The 17,774-nt window shown below is 43.5% G+C and overlaps 1 protein-coding gene across 1 annotated transcript in view; it reads right to left on the minus strand.

The window, feature by feature from the left end:
* Nucleotides 1-17,774, minus strand: part of ryr1a (ryanodine receptor 1a (skeletal)) — a gene marked incomplete at its 3' end in the record, with an annotated part of 53,425 nt that overhangs the window by 21,684 nt on the left and 13,967 nt on the right. The window contains exons 32-72 of the mRNA XM_010797268.1: nucleotides 16,594-16,756; nucleotides 16,414-16,500; nucleotides 16,061-16,287; nucleotides 15,367-15,805; nucleotides 14,233-14,790; nucleotides 11,089-11,289; nucleotides 10,575-10,686; nucleotides 10,314-10,457; nucleotides 9,793-10,066; nucleotides 9,577-9,691; nucleotides 9,299-9,431; nucleotides 9,122-9,216; nucleotides 8,910-9,045; nucleotides 8,602-8,788; nucleotides 8,371-8,482; nucleotides 8,154-8,274; nucleotides 7,856-8,025; nucleotides 7,537-7,757; nucleotides 7,365-7,455; nucleotides 7,135-7,275; nucleotides 6,408-6,571; nucleotides 6,225-6,303; nucleotides 6,011-6,100; nucleotides 5,788-5,931; nucleotides 5,616-5,693; nucleotides 5,470-5,545; nucleotides 5,249-5,372; nucleotides 4,678-4,793; nucleotides 4,508-4,575; nucleotides 4,293-4,414; nucleotides 4,102-4,151; nucleotides 3,875-3,935; nucleotides 3,652-3,778; nucleotides 3,426-3,537; nucleotides 3,259-3,340; nucleotides 3,035-3,165; nucleotides 2,507-2,827; nucleotides 2,158-2,398; nucleotides 1,916-2,003; nucleotides 1,730-1,822; nucleotides 1,244-1,258 (exon numbers count right to left, since the gene is read on the minus strand). Of these exons, the coding sequence (XP_010795570.1) occupies nucleotides 1,244-1,258; nucleotides 1,730-1,822; nucleotides 1,916-2,003; nucleotides 2,158-2,398; nucleotides 2,507-2,827; nucleotides 3,035-3,165; nucleotides 3,259-3,340; nucleotides 3,426-3,537; nucleotides 3,652-3,778; nucleotides 3,875-3,935; nucleotides 4,102-4,151; nucleotides 4,293-4,414; nucleotides 4,508-4,575; nucleotides 4,678-4,793; nucleotides 5,249-5,372; nucleotides 5,470-5,545; nucleotides 5,616-5,693; nucleotides 5,788-5,931; nucleotides 6,011-6,100; nucleotides 6,225-6,303; nucleotides 6,408-6,571; nucleotides 7,135-7,275; nucleotides 7,365-7,455; nucleotides 7,537-7,757; nucleotides 7,856-8,025; nucleotides 8,154-8,274; nucleotides 8,371-8,482; nucleotides 8,602-8,788; nucleotides 8,910-9,045; nucleotides 9,122-9,216; nucleotides 9,299-9,431; nucleotides 9,577-9,691; nucleotides 9,793-10,066; nucleotides 10,314-10,457; nucleotides 10,575-10,686; nucleotides 11,089-11,289; nucleotides 14,233-14,790; nucleotides 15,367-15,805; nucleotides 16,061-16,287; nucleotides 16,414-16,500; nucleotides 16,594-16,756 (6,109 nt within the window). The remainder of the gene's footprint in view (nucleotides 1-1,243; nucleotides 1,259-1,729; nucleotides 1,823-1,915; nucleotides 2,004-2,157; nucleotides 2,399-2,506; nucleotides 2,828-3,034; nucleotides 3,166-3,258; nucleotides 3,341-3,425; nucleotides 3,538-3,651; nucleotides 3,779-3,874; nucleotides 3,936-4,101; nucleotides 4,152-4,292; nucleotides 4,415-4,507; nucleotides 4,576-4,677; nucleotides 4,794-5,248; nucleotides 5,373-5,469; nucleotides 5,546-5,615; nucleotides 5,694-5,787; nucleotides 5,932-6,010; nucleotides 6,101-6,224; nucleotides 6,304-6,407; nucleotides 6,572-7,134; nucleotides 7,276-7,364; nucleotides 7,456-7,536; nucleotides 7,758-7,855; nucleotides 8,026-8,153; nucleotides 8,275-8,370; nucleotides 8,483-8,601; nucleotides 8,789-8,909; nucleotides 9,046-9,121; nucleotides 9,217-9,298; nucleotides 9,432-9,576; nucleotides 9,692-9,792; nucleotides 10,067-10,313; nucleotides 10,458-10,574; nucleotides 10,687-11,088; nucleotides 11,290-14,232; nucleotides 14,791-15,366; nucleotides 15,806-16,060; nucleotides 16,288-16,413; nucleotides 16,501-16,593; nucleotides 16,757-17,774) is intronic.

Raw genomic sequence — 17,774 nt, forward strand, 5'->3', positions numbered from 1 at the left:
AGTCAATCCCTGAGGCCCTATGCCCCCCTATCCAAGTTAAAACAAACACTATCAGTGCCAGATGTGCATCATCCACTGCTCCTGCTTTAATTCAGTGCCAGACACAAGTGTGTTATGGAAGCCTAGTTTAGAGGAAACAGGGTGCAAAGCATTTTGGGGAATAATATAGAAAAGAGTGAATTAATGTATTGGTTAGGTTCATGGTGATTTTGAGCACATTCTAAAGAGGGAACCCAAGAAATAGTTTCATGGAAAATCTGCTTCAGTGAAATTAAGCATCAAGTCATGTGTTAGTGTGGATACTAGGGAGTGTAAAAGGAAACTAAGCCATGATGTGCCATGGCATTTCCAGGGAGGAGAGAAGAAAGAGCACAGAGAAGACTAACATCATCCCCTAGTGGCAAAAAGCTGCATTACAGAAGCTACAGGTCAACTATCCTTCAACGAAAAAGAAACAAAAGACATACTAGAAGATTCCACCTCAACTAAGATCAGAAAAGAGCAAACTCAGTGACAGGATGATGGCACTGTGCTTTCACTGCCGCCTCGGGCTCGGTGTAAAGCCCAGTGCCATGAGCCCAAATCTACAGCTGAGTACTTTCATCAAGCGCCTCCAGACTCCCCCCCTCACACACTGGCAGGACTGGGGATGGCCCACAGATGGGGCCTGCCCATTTGTCCAGTGATCCGTTATGAGAATAATGTGTGATTCGTCCTATTGCACAATCATACATTTTTCTATAAAACAAATTGTATATGATATATCAAGCAGAGATAAATCAGTTGTGTGTGACATGGAGTGATCCATTCTAGGACTGTGTGTTGGTACACTGGGGTATAACAAAACTAATGACAGTGTAAGTGGATCCAAACTCCATCTGTTGCTCCTTTGAAGAGACTTCTAGCAAGGATTTTCATATTCTATTAATATGTATACCTTTGTATTTATAGCAATGACAAATTCTCAACTGTTACACTCTGAATAGACTGCAAGGTATTCATGACTAAGCAGATACCGCTGCGTGTACAGAAAAAGCATTTGAATTAGTTGTCCCAGATCATGTTTCCCTGGAGGGAATGTGGATATCTTTGTGTGTGTCTGAGTGACAGTGTACTTTTTGTGTTTGTGGATGCGCTATATGTGGATCAGATGTGCCAGTGTGCTGGAGAGGTTGATGAAAAGCTCCCCCAAAGTGAGGTGCCATGCGGTCAGCACAGCGGTCGTGCAGGAACAAAGTCTAACCTCTGAGTCCCCGCCCTGGAAACCCAGCCGCAACCCAAAAGAAGAGGACAAAGGACAGCCAAAGAGAGAATATTGTTAACACAACTGCTATTGTTCGAAAAAATGCGACTTAAAATCAACCTCCGTAAGTTGTAGGAGGCTTTGCTTTGTTAACCAAGTTCAATAAAAAGGATATTAAAGAATATAACAAAAAAAAAAACAGCAGGGTTATTAACCACCTGGTTAAGATGTCTGTGCCTTTCTTTTTAAGATGTATTTCTTTGATTATAGTCTGTGATACAATATTATTTTTTACAGCCATACTATGGGTTATAATAGCTTAATTAATGGCCATTACACCTGGCTGAAAATGGTTGTAACTAAATCTTGAAATTATGATAACAAGGGTAAAAAAAAAAACTACAGTTGTAAGGCAATATACCTGATTTAAGATCTGACACTATAGCAGCTTCACAGCAGCGCTGGTTCTGCCTTTCTTTAACTCACCATGCTCATTTTGCTCTTGCTGTCAGCGGTGAGGAATGACATGTTATTGATCTCATTCATCACCACGAAGTTCTGTTCCTCTCGTTTGAAGTTCTACAATGGAGAGAGAAATGGAAATAATACAGTAAAGGATGCACGTAGCAGCATATGGCTGAATTTAAAGGCAAGGGGACATACTGTACTCACATGAGATTTGGACCAGAAAATAAAGACCTCTCCAACCATTCGGAAGAGCTCCTCTGCATCTGGGTCTGGGCATGTCAGCCATCTTGCCCTGCAGAACAAATAACTTTAAGGCTCCCCAGAGGCGCAACAAGTGTGGCTTATGAAGAATGATTGAACGGATATGTGCATTGTGTTTTATTTCTGTCACTAGCAGGCAGGATTCACAGTTCAAAATGTGTGATATGTTCCTGATTGTAATGTACCTGTTGTTGTCCACGTAGCGAATAAGCAGAGGGTAGAGCGCATACAAGTCTCTGCAGAGGACAGCAAACTCATCACGTATAGTGCCGTCTTCCTCATCTCCCTCTGATTTCCCCTCCATCCGCAAATGGTCTTCCTCAGCCACCACCTTTGAAGTGCGTTTTTTCAGCTTCTCCATTGTAGGGATGAAGTGGGACTTGAGCATTTCTGGCTTTGCTCTGCTGACAATGGGCTGTGAAAACACTAAAAGAGAAAGAAAATGGCGTTATCTAACTTGCCCCAAAACTCACTCAGGCGTACACTGTGAGGTATACAGTGTTTCTACCTAATAGAGGATACAAAGAAACTCACCAGCCAACCTCTTCATCCAAGAGGCTTCATCAATACCCAAGTTGTTGACTACAATTTTCATGATGCTGCCAAGCAGCTGATTGAGATGTTCGGATGTGACATCTGTGCAGATCTGGCACTCCATATCAGGGAAGTTCTCCAGTCCTCTCTCCCACCAGCGAGGCAGGTAGTTACACAGCATGGGCAGAGTGATTTCAATCACATGAGGCATCTCTGTGTACCGGGCCCCTGACTCTGCCAGGTCCCCGATCTCCTTGAGTAGAGCGTCCAGCTCAGGAATGTCTGGACATAGCTCATGGACCTCATTAGGAAGGCCCAAGACTTTGGTATTCACAAACAGGAAGATACATTAATTCAATTCAGAAACAGGAAGATACATTAATTCAATTCAGAAACAGGAAGATACATTAATTCAACTCAGAAACAGGAACAACATTAATTCAATTCAGAAACAGGAAGATACATTAATTCAATTCAGAAACAAGACGTTGTCAGTAAATGCTGCTGAGGGAAGGGCAAAGCACTCACTGGCTCTCTCCCTCGGTGTCTTTGTGGTGTAAACAGAGAAAGCATTGAATTCATTTAGATTGGGCTCTAGGTAGGCCACTGGCATCGCTGCTGCAAGGTGAGCCAAACACTCCCCTAGAGCTGGCCTCTGCCTGTAAATGCAAACACGAGTGTTCAACGAAATTCTCCTGAGGATTCCTTCTAAATAACGTTACAGATTTCAATGTATGAAGATATGGAATTACCTCTCAACATGTGGATTCTTGACAGTCCCAAGAGAGTAGATGCTACACATGATTCGATAGCATGACATCTGAAGATCATCCACTGTATGATAGAAACAGAGACATGTAAAGCAAGGATACATAAATAAATAAACAGAGCAGAAATGTGCTCATGTGAAAGCACTCACGCATGACATCATCTCCAAACTGGTGCTGAGCGACGTGATCGAACAGGGAGGTGAGCACCGGCAGCAGGGCGATGGTTGTGTAGTTGATGTTCTGGGACACACCTTTCACTTGCTATAAAAGAGAATATATGAACATGGTCTTAGGATAGTTAAGGTATAATGATTAGAAACTAATTTGCAGAAGTTGGGGGTAGGACCATTTTGAAACATGTTGCTCTTCTATTACCTGATTGCCTTTGGATACTTTGCCCAGTTTGAGATTCTCTACCATCTTCTCTATGTCATCTGCAGCACTCTCAAAGAATGACCGCAGCCCCGCTTTCACAATCTCCGGCCCTGACTTCATTACTGTCCTAATAAGGCAAATAACAAAGAATATAATGAAAAACAAAAACACTTTTATCCTAATGGCTTTATGCATCTTGTGAGGAAATAAAAAAATACTAAACCTTGCATCCAATGACCGAGCCAGAATGTGAAGACAGTTAACAATAGCCGAAGCGTCCGTTCCTGCAAATACACATATGCTTGTTAACAAAACATTCAGATCATCACATACTGTCACGCCACTTGCTTTCATCTGAGTGATGGAAAAATACATTACAGCCACACATGAGAAACACAGAAAAGATTGAAAAGATTCAGAAAGATTGATGTTGAGAGACAAACATCTTACCAAAGAGAGAAACTCTGTGCCTCACCAGAGCGGACATTTTACAGAAGATACTATAAAGGGAAGGGAAGAAAAGGAAGGAAAGGGAAATACAAGAAAAAATAGATTTTTGAGGAAAGAGGGAAAGTTATATGAAAGGAAAAAAGGGCAAATCATGTTTAGGTGACATCTGCAGTATATCAAAGAGAGATCACCTCGCAATCATCTCCTTCTCCTTGTTGGAAGAATGTCCACCACTACCCAGAACTTTAGCAGGTGTCGACAAGAAGTAGAGGCAGTGGTTTTTGAAATATTGGTTGATTAGAGGCATCAAGATCTGAAAATAGGGAGTTTTCACACTTAGTACACAGATGAGGACAAGTTGGTCCTTAAAAACTGTGGCAACACGAGCTTTTCACAATACACTCACCTTGGCAAAGAATTTGATTTCCTGCTCATGAGGAGACTTTTCCACTCGTCCACTGCTTACCACAGCCTCTGTGAAACACATTTGCAAAATACGATACAATTGTATTAGTCTAACTATTGGGATACTATCAGATGTGACAGGATATGCTCTTCATTCATGCTCCACAGTACCAAGATGGGCGATGAACTCCTGGGCAATTTCCATCCATTTCAGCAGCTTCTGAAGGAAACCGTAAGCGAATCTCTTCTCGATGGATGAGATGTCAGACTCCATATCTTTCAGGCCCCTGAAGTGAAACACAGTTTAACGCTTTGTGCTTGAATTTAATGAAAGATTTCCCACATACAGTCAAAAATGTAGGATCATAAACAGAAGGATATACCGAAAACTTTGAATATCTTTTAATGATTTGTTGTTCTGTAAGTGTTTTTAAAATATAGTAAATAAAGCACTTTATAGAAAATATACTTTGGCAATTGTATGCTTTGAAACAGCTTCAAATGTGCACAGCTTCATCCATCCAGTCTTTCTGCTTTGTATCATCCACTTTTGACTGCTTTCACTTTCATCTGTATCAATACTCTAATTAAATGTATGTCATGTAAAGGGCCAGGTACTCTGGGTATTATCCGCTGTGGCCACACAATTAACATATTAAACAGAAAATATGTAATCAGAGTTAATCAATTAGAATAAACACAAAAATACAGTTCCCTGATAATTGTTCTTCTGCATTATTACCTTGTGCAAGCATAACCATTGAGCTGCAGGAACTTGAGCATTTCATACGCCTTCTCTCTGTCTCGTGCCTTTTCTTTGGCCGTGAGAGTGTCATAGGGCACCAGCAGAGGATGTGTCCCACCGCCTACAACAAACAGAGGCACAATCTAAACTCATCCAGAAAGCCAAATCTCTCAGTTTCTATACGTCTAGGTCCCCTTCTCCAGACAAATATATCTTACCTTTGGACTGTATTTCCAACTTTTTCTTACGCCCCCAGGTGTTGTGGTAGTTTTCTGCCAGTTGCTCTGCCATAGACTGTGAACAAATATAAACTATGAATAAGGATCAGAAACTAAGATAACAGCACAGAAGGTTCAATATTTACCTGTAGGTCTCTTGAAAGAGCCATGTGTGTGACCTCAATGGGCTGTGGACTGTAGCCCTGGCTTGGGTCATAGGTTGCCTACAACAAAAATACCTATCATTAAATACTGTACAATAAAAAACAATGGCTGAGATATTAGGTTTATAAGTACATGTATACAACTGCTTCATACCTGAGCTGTCTGGGAGATTTTTCGAGATACTGTCGTCTTCTTCTTATCAGACTCTTCGTCCTCTCTGGCTTTATCTAGGTTCCACTCCCACGCAAGCATGGCTTTGACCGACTCTTTGATTGGCCAACGGTAGATCTCTTTGTCCTGCCAGAAGAAAGAGTCAGTGTGATCATGACCAGGGACGCTTTATATGCGTTAACGCCGAACACGACTGTAAACCTACCTTTTCTGAGAAGGTTTTGTAGGGTCTGAGCATGGGATGAGTTTTTGCATTTTCCTCCAGCACCTCACCGTATGACCAGTTATTCTGGATCTAAAACATAGAAACAAGTTTAACATTGTGTTACAGCTTACAAATATAATGCATTCTTAGCTGTTGAAACTAAACACAAATGTTGATCCTGAAATAGCTGAAGAATAATAGGAAGTTGTTCTACCTTCTCAAAGGCCCATCTATCATGTGTATATTCAGCATATTTGTTGATAAAGGGATCCAGCCTTTCAGGGATGATGGTGCTGTGATTGGAGAGAGAATCAGTGAATTTAGCTTTAGCTCATTATGAGACATATCATTATTATTTGAGATGTCGATGTCTTAGGAGTTATAAAAGTCCTCTCACTTTGTGGTCTCTACTGGTTTAGGATCAAAGTTCCCCTCTGCATCGACTGATGCCTTTTTCTCCGTTTTGGAGGAGTAGCTGGCGTCCACATAGTCTGGAGGAATGGCTCCAGCAATGGCGCAAATGCACGGCATTGAAATCTTGAAAATCTCAGCATCAAATTTCTGAAATCAAAATGTAAATGAATGAATTAAAATATGCTCATACCATAATAAGTTGACCCCCCCACACACACCACAACACAGACTATATCACCCCCTTGCTGCTAAATACCAACAAACTATGTGCAATATGTGCAATATATAAATGCCGTTAATAACTGTGTAATATATATCTGGCTGCTAAATCCTTAGAACTGTTACAAGGTGTGTATTTTGTGTAACTTGCTGCTGTTAAATACCAACCACCTATGTGCAATATGTGCTAGATGTGCAATATATATAGATGCCGTTAATAACTGTGTAATATATACATGGCTGCTAAATCCTAAGAACTTTTACAGGATGTGTATTTTTTTAAATTATGTAACTTTTTATTATATTTTTTATTATATCATAACTTAGTACTTTTTTTTAAATGCATGTCACATATTTAACATATGTAACATTAAGCTGTCAGTGGCTCTTTTTCCTGCTGTAACTACACACATTTCCCCTCTGTGGGACTAAGAAAGGTATTCTGATTCTGATCAACTGAAAAAGAAACACTCATATAGCTGTTGCTTCACCTTGTGTGCTAGCGATTCAAAGATGCCCCAGAACAGTTTGCGGGTCAGATGCAGCTCCTCTTCTGATGCCAGTCCAAAGTTGGCCCAACCATTAGGGAGGCAATAATACTTCCAACAACGCTCATAGTGGTTGGTCAAAAGCTGCATGATGTAAACAAAAAGGGAAAGTAAACATTAATACAAGAAGAGTCGTGTTTTAATCGTTTTAACAGGTTTTAAAGTGCTCATACCTTCAGTGGCATTTTGGCGTACTCATTGAGAATGGGCACATCAAACACCAGCCGTCTCAGCAGGTGCTGAAGCATGGATGGACGTAGATGTCTGACGAAAAGAAAAACACATTCAATATAACCTTGGATATGTTTGATTACAAAACAACATTTGCCAGGAGGTTGAACTCACTTGCACAGAGCCATGAGGCACTCTTCAATGATGTCTCTTTGCGCCTTTGTGAAGGCTCGACCACGAGACAGCCGGTAGATCGTGTGCAACATGGAGTCGATCATTATGGCTCTGTGGTCACTGCCAGCGAAGAGCGGTGCACACTTAGTGATGAGTGGCAACACAGCAGAACACAGGTAGCGGTTCAAAGCCAGGGCCATCTCTGTGGTGCAGAAAGCAGCCTGATGGACAGAAATTGGTGAATTAAGTCCGACAGTAATATGAATATTCTTCTTCCCAAAGCCCATATACGTATGTTTGTAAATGTTGTGATGCTCACCGTGTCCAGAGAGGCAGCAGCCCTCATGTCAGGCAGAAAGCCCACCTCCAGCACATGGAGCAGGAAATCCTGGTTGTCAATACCGTACACTCTGTCCAGGAACAGAACCATGGGAGCCTTGTGATCCGGCACGAAGCTGGCTGACATCTTTGGTTCAATGATGCTGTTGTCTAAGCACGACACAAAAAAAACATTTAAGATAAATCATTGTGAATGTGAAAAGTCGGATAGAAGAGATCCAATGTTCAAATGTAACAATTGAAATGTATAAATGTCAAATGTTTTCCCAAGTGTTTACCTTTTCCAAACGAAGGAATCTGAACAGAAAGGCTGATGACTCCCACCAGATCCTCAATAGGGACCAGAGACCTCAGAATGGCCCTGATCCTCAGAGCCTCACCCTTACCAGCCTGGATCAACTGCAGAGACACAAATAAACATTTGAATCTAGTTGCCCTATCCCTGCATCTTCCTTCCTTTCTTCAACCATTTTGAAAACCCCAGTGTTCTCTTACATGCATCTCTGGAGCACAGCGTCCCAGCAGATCAATAAGGGCAGAGTAGAAGGACATGATGGCATTTCCTAGGTGCACCTTGTTCTCCTCCTGCTGCTCCTCTCCTCCAAACCTACCAGAAAAAAAAAAACATTGTGGCTCTTTATCAAACGCCGGGGGGAGGTAATGCACACTTTGGCACCTCGTTAAATACGATCAGAAGGCCGTTAAGCCAAAGCTAATAACTCTTACATGGGAAAGCGTCTATCCTTCTTAACACTAGGGCCATCCCTTGCAGGGTCCTCAGATATTTTGATGGCTTCCTCAATCGCAGCCAGCAGACCATTACCACCCTCGCCTCTCAGAGCTGGACCGAAGCACTCAGGCCTGCGAATGAGGAGACGTACCACCACGTTGGCATTCTCTTCTACGCTCTCTCCTGTAGAGGGAAGAACAACGTACTAACTGTTATAAAGGGAGAAAAAATATGTATTTATTTGAAATCAGGGCAATAGAAATTGGAATATTGCATCATTTAGCCATTTAAAAAAATATCCGACCGTTGACAAAAACAGCAAAACGAAGAAAGTCGAGGTATTTCTCTCCACCACAAGGGTTCCAGCCAATGTCAGGGTAGCCTTTAGACAGCAGCATTGGACAGCTCTGAAGTCCACATCCTGCTAAATATTTCACCACCTGGAAATATAACAGTGTATTTAAGCATTGACGAAGTTTGAACAATGCTTGTTTGGTACGTGTTGACGGTTTTTACCATTTCTAGGTCTTGCTCTTGGAGAGCCAATGCTAGCTCGTTGTTGTCGATACAAGAGGCTGCAGCCACGTCCAAGGGGGTGGAGCCTCGCATTCCTAAAGAACAGCAGAAAATGTCCAGCTTAATGACAGCTCACACTTCAAGAGCATCAATAATAAAGCCGATAAAGACAATCACCAAGGCCGATGCCACTGTTCTGTAGAAGGTAGCTGAGGTGGTCGAACATAGAGCGCTGATTTTGACGACTGATGCGACAGAAGTAGCAGAGAAAGCGGCAGCAGTTCGTCACCACTCGAGGGAATCTGATCTCCTGTTGGAGGAAGAATGTTATACATGTAAGGTTAAGTAGCGTAACATCTATCTATCTCATTGTATCACTTTGTGGGAATACTAAGCAAAGTGTTTCTGTGTATTGAGGATATTTAAAACGAAGTTAAGCAGATGAAAAAACATACCTTGGAGTCCCCGCCGCCAAGGACATTAACCATGACCTCCATGACAGTCTCATGCATGCCCAGAGCTCGCATCAAGTTGGGGTGTTGATAGAAAACTTTGTTACTCATGATGTTTCTAAGGAAGACAAACTTTAAGTTCAGTTTCTGTCACATGTAGTTATCTAGGAATTCACTTTAAGGCAAGATATTCAGAAATAATTAAGATGTTATAATGACCCGATGCTTTGAATCATTAGCCTCTCCTCTTCGGGACCCATCTGGACAATAAGCAGTGAGCGGATCTGGCCCAAGCACTCTAGCAGGTCCATGGTGTCGTGAATTGACACGCCGTTGATGGTGTAGGCTTTGGGAAGGGCACGCATGAGCTCACCCAGCCCATCATACTGTCTGTGGAGAAGGCTAAACATCATGCGCACGAGCTCTGGGTTCTGGATGAAAGCCTCCTGGGCCCAATGGATCATTGTATGAGAAATCAGCTCCTGCAATGTGCCTGGGATACAAAGAACATAGAGTTAAGCGTTCATACTGAAGACACCATATTTAAAGTGACTGTGGAAACGTAAGGCAAGGCAAGGCACGTTTATTTATATAGCCCCTTTCAACACAAGGCAATTCAAAGTGCTTTAGAAAGAAAGTGTCACTTTACAAAAGGAATATTTCTAATATCTCCAGAGAAACCGTGACACAATGCAGTCTTATTCCAGATGTATGTGACATGTAGAAGAAGAGAGACTCACTTGGTTTTTTATCTTCCTGCGGCTCAGGCTCCACCTCCACTTTCTTCTCACGGACTTTTTTCACCTTTGCCAACAAACGGACCAGTCGGCCACGGACGGAATTATCCACCTCTTCCTCCTCTTCTTGTTCTTCAATATGAACACCTGCAAGGGAAGTTTTAAATCAGATAGTGTAACTTCCATTCAAACGCTCCATCTGCAGTGTTTACTTAAGATGCAGATGTTGGTAGACTTGATTATACTGTATGGATAAACACTGACCACAGTGAGCCAGCAGGAAATTGTGGAAAATCAGCAGAGCATCGCGGACTTCATCAGGAACGGGGCACTGATCGTCCTCAGAACAGTTCTTAAAGTTCATGAGCATATTGACCTAGACACACAGCAAAAAAACAATTCCATTGTTATGGTGCTTTTCTCAAAAGATTTGCTCTTTGGAGAATTTCTCGGGTAAGTTCTCTTCCAGCGAGGACATTTTTAAACCAGCTGCACTGAAAAGTTATCAGTTTGACATAATTTCATCCGCATTTGCCAGGTTTTCTAACATAATGAAATGAAATACATCAAAGACCAGAGAATGTAAGTCAGAAAGCAAAGGTAGATTCCAAGTTAATTTACTAACTGTGTTATAAGGATGGAGATTTTCCTTAACTGAACAAATCCTAATAAAATGAAAGATTTAATAAATGTACTTTCTCGGTATGCCTGTGTGTGTGTGTGTGTGTGTGTGTGTGTGTGTGTGTGTGTGTGTGTGTGTGTGTGTGTGTGTGTGTACCTGCTCCTGTGGCGGGGAGCGGAACTCCCGGGTCTTGCGGGCGGTCTCGGCTGCGCTCATGGTGAAGGCCAGCATCAGCTCGTTGTAGCGGTGCCTCTGGTTGGACTGTATCTGGCTGACAAACTGGTCTGAAAACGCAGTGATGGCCTCCACTCTGTGACGTAGCTCGCAGTCACAGAAATACTGCAGCAGAGTACACATCTGAAGGAAATAAATGAACACGTGGGTTTGCTATCCTGGCTCCAAAATGGTGGAATGAGCTCCCTATTGAAATCAGGACAGCAGAAAGCTAACACAACTTCCTCAAAAGCCTCAGCTAAATGCAATGTAATGTAATAATGTAAAAAAGGTGAATCAGTTACACAGTATCACTGGGAGGANCTAAGGGGTGGCATGAGACGTCACGAACACTGGATGTGGACCCCAATATGGGCTTTCGAGTCCAAGCCTCTATTAATTGCGATGTTAAACCCATGTTATTCCCACGTGGCGCTGAGCAAAACATAATGAACGAAAAAACAAAATCAACCAAAGGGGAACTGAAAGGCCGCAGGTCTCTTGCAGCACGGGTGGATTTGCATGGTACACCACACATGTTGTTTTTGAGGGTTAGGCGTGCACCCAATTTAAAGGGGGAAGGGGAGGAGATCTTTGTCAAAGGGCCAAAAAACACACCCCGCTCAGGCGCTGCCCGACAAACAAAAACTCCTTAGGCCCAGGAAGCTGACCAACTGGTGCATCAGTCAGGGCCACCAGGTGGACAAACACCCACCCACTCTCCCGTGTTCCTGACGAAGCTCCCCAACCTCCTCCCAAAAACTCAAAAAGGCTGGACAGGCCTCGGAGACGGTTCTCGCATTTCACCATGGAAACGCGGGGGGACTCGCTTCTTTTTATAAATCCCCGAGCCGCAGCCCTCAGCATGAAAATGTAAAGAGTGTGATAAAGGAAGACCATGCCAGAAAGGAGGAAGTTTTCGGAGACCTTCTTCATTAGGGGAAAAACGAAGAGAAAAGCAGGGAAGAAGAAAGGGGGTTCACGTTGAAGGAGGAAAGAGAAGAGGAAACTGAAAGAAAGAAAGAAATACAAAAACCAAGTGTAGAAATTCCAGAGGAGGTAAGCTCCAAAAGTTTGTTGCTTTTAAGTAGGTTCAAAATGGACAATGCTGATGTTGGTAGCCTAGGTTTAGGCGTTCTTAGGATAAAACTAAAGCTAAACATTGCTTTTTTTCTGGTAATTTTTCAAACTGGGGGGGGACATAAACCCACTTTTGACACCAATGGTGGGGTAGGGAGGGATTTTACTAACCAAAATTTCGTTTCGTGGGGACAATTTCTGTTTCCAAAGTTTAAATGGGGCAATTCCAAGGTCAAATTATATTTTAAGGATATTTCATGAAACCGTAAAGGGTTATTTCCAATCGTTCTACAACAAAAACTCCATTTTTCCGTTATGTTGGGTCTTTGGGTCTTCAAAAAATGCATACACAGGCGCCGAAATAAAACATAGGGTAGGAGGAGAGAAGAGGACCAAAGGTCACGATGGGAAGGACTGAGATGAGGGAAGAAACATAAGGAAGGATGAAGGGGGAACGAGAACAAAATTAAAATCAAACCGGGAGACAAACACAGAGGAGGAGAGAAAAATCAGAGTATGAAAACATCAGGGAGTGATGATGACGAGATGAAGAACAACAAGCGGAAGGAAAGATGATGAAGAAACCTAATGAAATGTCCTATGCAGAAGCCACTTCCTTTATACCAGTGACCCGTCAACTGGCGGCCGGCCACAGTACAACGGCCCAATCCCAAACCGACGCCCTCATCCTACCCTACACCCTACCATCGCCACATTAAGTGCTGTTCCAAACCAACGAGTGTGGAGCGGTGTGTGAGGGGTGGGTTTCAAGCCATCAAACCGCAAGTCGCATCGGTGCTGACTGGAGACCGGTTCTCTACCTGAGCACGGTCTCAACCGCTGTGTGTGTCCGTCAGGAAACAAGCTGTTAACCAATTAGTTCCTGCAAACAGCAGTAGCCCCCGGCTGCGACAGACAGAGTCACCGAGAGCAAGGAGCTGCGGGACAGTCTAGCCTAGAAGTGGCTCCAGCGAAAAGCGTCCATTGGATACATTTTGGCTCTTGGACAGACAATGTAGTTGGTGATCCCTGCTTTATATTCTCCAGCATCCAGCGCATTTGCTCATAAAGTCACATCATCCCCAAAGTGGTCCTTTTCTGCTGCACTCTTGCACTTGCTGACCAGTCACATCACTGAAAATGACTATCCCGTGTGGGGTGAACAGCTCATCTTGTACTCTGATCATCAGAGTTCCAAATCTATCAAATATTCTGTTCTTGGTATCTCTTTGAATTATTCGTGTGTATCAGTCTCATAATGAACGCCGGAGACCGGAGGCAGTGTATCAAAAAGATCTTTGAGAACACAGCGAGAGTTCGCGTTTGTGCAGGGGATCCTTTGGAGCAGAAGAGCCACTCACCTTTAGTGGTTTCGTCTTCAATGCTGCTTGGAGAGAGTGAGTCTTTAAAAGGTGCAGAGGAACAGAACCACTTTGTCCGTTCTGCGTTCGCTGATGGGGCCACTTGCATTAGAACCAAACCGGACTTCCGCAGAGAACATTAGAAATTTCAATCCTAATTATGCTCGAAATAGTGCAAGACAGCCAAACAGCTCGCTGCACCCGCACTGCAAGGGGGACCCAAGTTCCCATCAGCAAAAACACGTGGGTTTGCTATCCTGGCTCCAAAATGGTGGAATGAGCTCCCTATTGAAATCAGGACAGCAGAAAGCTTACACATCTTCCGGCGCAGACTGAAAACTCATCTCTTTAGACTCCACTTCGAGCGATAGAATTACTAACAAAGCACTTATATACTAATAAAGGACTGGCTTATCTAAAGCCAGTTGAGTAGCACTTGAAATGTTTGGCTCTATGAAACCTGATGTACTTATATGATTCTGTTTTCTTCAAGTTTGTATCTTCCTGGTCGAATGCACTTATTGTAAGTCGCTTTGGATAAAAGCCTCAGCTAAATGCAATGTAATGTAATAATGTAAAAAAGGTGAATCAGTTACACAGTATCACTGGGAGGAACCAAGTTTTTGTATCTTTTAAAAAGTCCTACCTGCAACTTGACAGACTCTGGTAGCTTCATCTGAAAGAGTCCCTGCTCCAGCTGTTCTTCTTTGTTCTCCTCTTTGATTTCTTTCTCTGTTTCCTCAGCGCCTTTCTCACCATTTACTGGCGCAGTCTCCACTTGCATTTCTCCGTGTGGCACGACAGCTTTCTCTAATTCTTCCTCCATTTCTTCCTCCTCTTCACCCAAGCCATCATCTTCATATTCCTCTTCTTCTTCTTCTTCCTCTTCACCCATGGCTTCATGCTCCTCTTTCTTTACCGCTCCTACTTCTGGGGCTGCTTTTTGTTCCTTTTCTTCCTTCGATTTGTCAATCTCCTCAGCAGGCTCCTCTGCTTTCTTACCGCTGAACACTACGGGCTCAAGCATCTTCAGGATGTGTGTGACATCTCCATCGTCAAACACACCCATGATGAGGAGGGTACTGATGAGCTTCAGGATTGGAACAAAATGAAACTCAACACTACCGCCCACAGGGTCTCTCATGGCTTGACCTCCATCTTGCACGGCCTCAGTCAGCATTTGTAAGGCTTTGGTCTTTAGCATCTGGAAGTATAAGCAAACTTGTCAATACTGCTGGCCAGGTTTACATCAAAGAATGCTTGATATCATCCACAATCGTTAAGCAATTATCAAGGTGACCAGTAAGGGAGGCCATTTTTTCACTCGGACAACATTGCAGGAGACAGAGGCTACAAAAAGATTACATTATGAAAAAAATGCAGTACTGTAGATACAAATGCAAGTACTGCATCAACAGTTTCTTTAGGGGCCCTATTGTGCTCATTTTCAGGTCATATTTGTATTTTGGGCCACTACTGTGACATGTTTGGCTCTGCTGTGATGTCCCGCCCCTTAGCCAATCACGTACAATGTGTTGGAGCGATAGTCAATACAGTAGAAGCACAAGTGTTATATGTCACTACATGTATGTTATGGAAATAAACAAAGGAATCCAATGGAGGCTTTTCAGGCTGTGTGGGAGAGAAACTCCCTCTGGACCGAACTCTAAGATTTTAGCCTTTGTAGACCTTACATTGTCATAAACCTATATTACACACTACAGGAAAGGGAAAACCCCCAAAAGGGGCCCCTTTAAGTGCTGAATGTGTTCAAACTCACCTGTAAGGGGATGCTTGGGCTCAGTGTGTAGATGTTTTGATCCGTTCCAACAAACCCGACAGAAGAAAAATGCAGTTTTGGGCGCAGACATGTCGTGAGTCCGACCCCAGGTAAAGCGTCAGATTTGTCCGAGTACAGTGTGATACTGCGTGTTTGGTCTGTCATGGGAACGATGAACTCCTTGTTGGTTCCCAGCCGGTTCCTCTTGGCAGACTCCAGGTGCATGCTGATGAGCAGGTCGTAGAAGCCGCTCCTCATCGGTCCGGGCAGGTAGGTGTTCTCGATGGCGTAGAAGAGCTGGGACTCGTCCACGTGGCTGCACAGAGCGTGAGCCACACGGTTGTTTCCCAAAGCACACACCAAGCCGTACAGCTTCAGAGTGTGATAGTGGAACTTCAGCAGGTCCATACGTTCAGAAAGCTCCAGGATATCGATACACCTAGAGGAATTTAAGAGGTTCATTTTGCTGACATTTGCTTTTACCACTCCTTACAATAAATGCATAGTCATAGTTTAACATGTGTGTGAGTGGTTACTGTATGTTTGATAAATGTGTTCAACATTTTAAATTGTACGCTCTATTGCTGCTGTCTTGGCAAGGGCTCCCTTTGAAAAAATATATATTTTAGCTGGGTCAATTAGTCAAAAAAAGGTTAACCCAAAGATTTTTTTTAAAGAGGGACACAATTCTGACCTGTTCTCCTCTGGGATGTGTAGGGCCATCATGGTGAGGGGCTCCTGACACTGCACCACCCAGCCCAGTCTCTCACTAAGACGCCCTGTCTCTGGAGCCAGGAAGTTGTTGGGCATGCGGCTCCAGATGACGGGGGTCAACATCTGGACGTCCAGTCGAGGAGGGCACTGGGGGACGGGGTTCTTGCGTTCACTACGGAACATGGCGGCTGAGATCGGCATGATGTTCTAGCAAGATAAGAAAAGGGAGACAAATGATGTATTAGAGAAGAAGACAGATACATAACAGATGTAACTGTAGCCTTGATTTTGCAGATTGGCGCTGGCTGAGTGGAGTGAGTCCTTGTGACTGACCTTGAGCTTGCCTAGTTCGAACTGAATCATATTCTGACAGGAAGGAAGAACAAAGACAGCCGGGAACAGTTTTGTGTGTGGCTCCACCTGCAAGAAAGGAACATAACATGGTTGCATTACATTATTAAGTTAAGACTTTGTAAAGGCTCTGTTTTAATACTTTGTTGAAGCTTTTCTGACCTGGTAAAAAGTGTTGATCTCTTTTCCATTGGCAGTGAAAGTCATGAGTCCTGTGTCCAAATCAACCAGACAGCCAATCATAAAATCCTCTTGACTGACTCGGGTTTGCTGGGAGCTGCTGAACTCCCCTCCCCACACCATGTAGCAGTTACTGCGTTTTATACTGAGGAAGACACAAAATACAATCATGCATTTTGTCATTTTAAAAAGGTGCATAGTGTATTCCCTGCTCACACACTCCAAAGGCGTATCATTTCCCCTCTACTTCTTGGTCCAAACAAATGATATTAAAGTTATCAAGACTGAAGGGAGGGTGCAATATTCGAGCAAACTACAGAAATTATGAGACAATGCTTTCTTATAATCTACACGCAGTGCGTTAGCCATCTGATAAAAAACTATTTTTTTGGTAGTTCAGTTTTTTCTGTTTTAAACTGAAATTCTGGCCACCTTTAAAGATTCCATGACATGGCCATTTCTACTGATCATAATTCCATTGTTGAGGTATAATAGAATAGATTTACATTGCGCAACTCACATTGGTTTCTCATACAGCATCTCTGTATAGTATGTGTATTCACTCTGTCCTAAACGGCATGTTGGAGCTCCTGCACCCCCCCCCCTCGAGTCCACCACCGTTACAGCGGAACATCAGTGATTATGTGTTACAATGGCGTTTGTTAGCAACCAGAAAATGACACCAGTAATGACAAACAGATGAGAATGCTGCGTGGGGTCGCTGCTGCGAGGAGCGGACAGTGTGAGCTGGCTTACTGATGTGGTTTCCTAGTTGCTGCGTGGTCGGCGAGACACAGCGAAACCCAGCCCGAAACCAGCCCGAGCACGCACACACCGCCGTAACCAGGTCAGAAAGGAGTCGACGTAGAGGCGCTAAAGAGTCGGACTCTGTGCCTGCGCGCTCCGACACTCAGACACACACACTCGTGTGTGTGTCTGAGTGTCGGTCCACACACAACACACACACACACACACACACACACACACACACACACACACACACACACACCACACACACACACACACACACCACCACACAACACACACAACACACACACACACACACACACACACACACACAAACACACACACACACACACACACACACACACACACAACACACACACACCACACACCACACACACACACACACACACACACCA

This window comes from Notothenia coriiceps, unplaced genomic scaffold, assembly GCF_000735185.1.
Source record: "Notothenia coriiceps isolate Sejong01 unplaced genomic scaffold, NC01 NC01_scaffold00037650, whole genome shotgun sequence".
Classification (NCBI taxonomy): domain Eukaryota; kingdom Metazoa; phylum Chordata; class Actinopteri; order Perciformes; family Nototheniidae; genus Notothenia; species Notothenia coriiceps.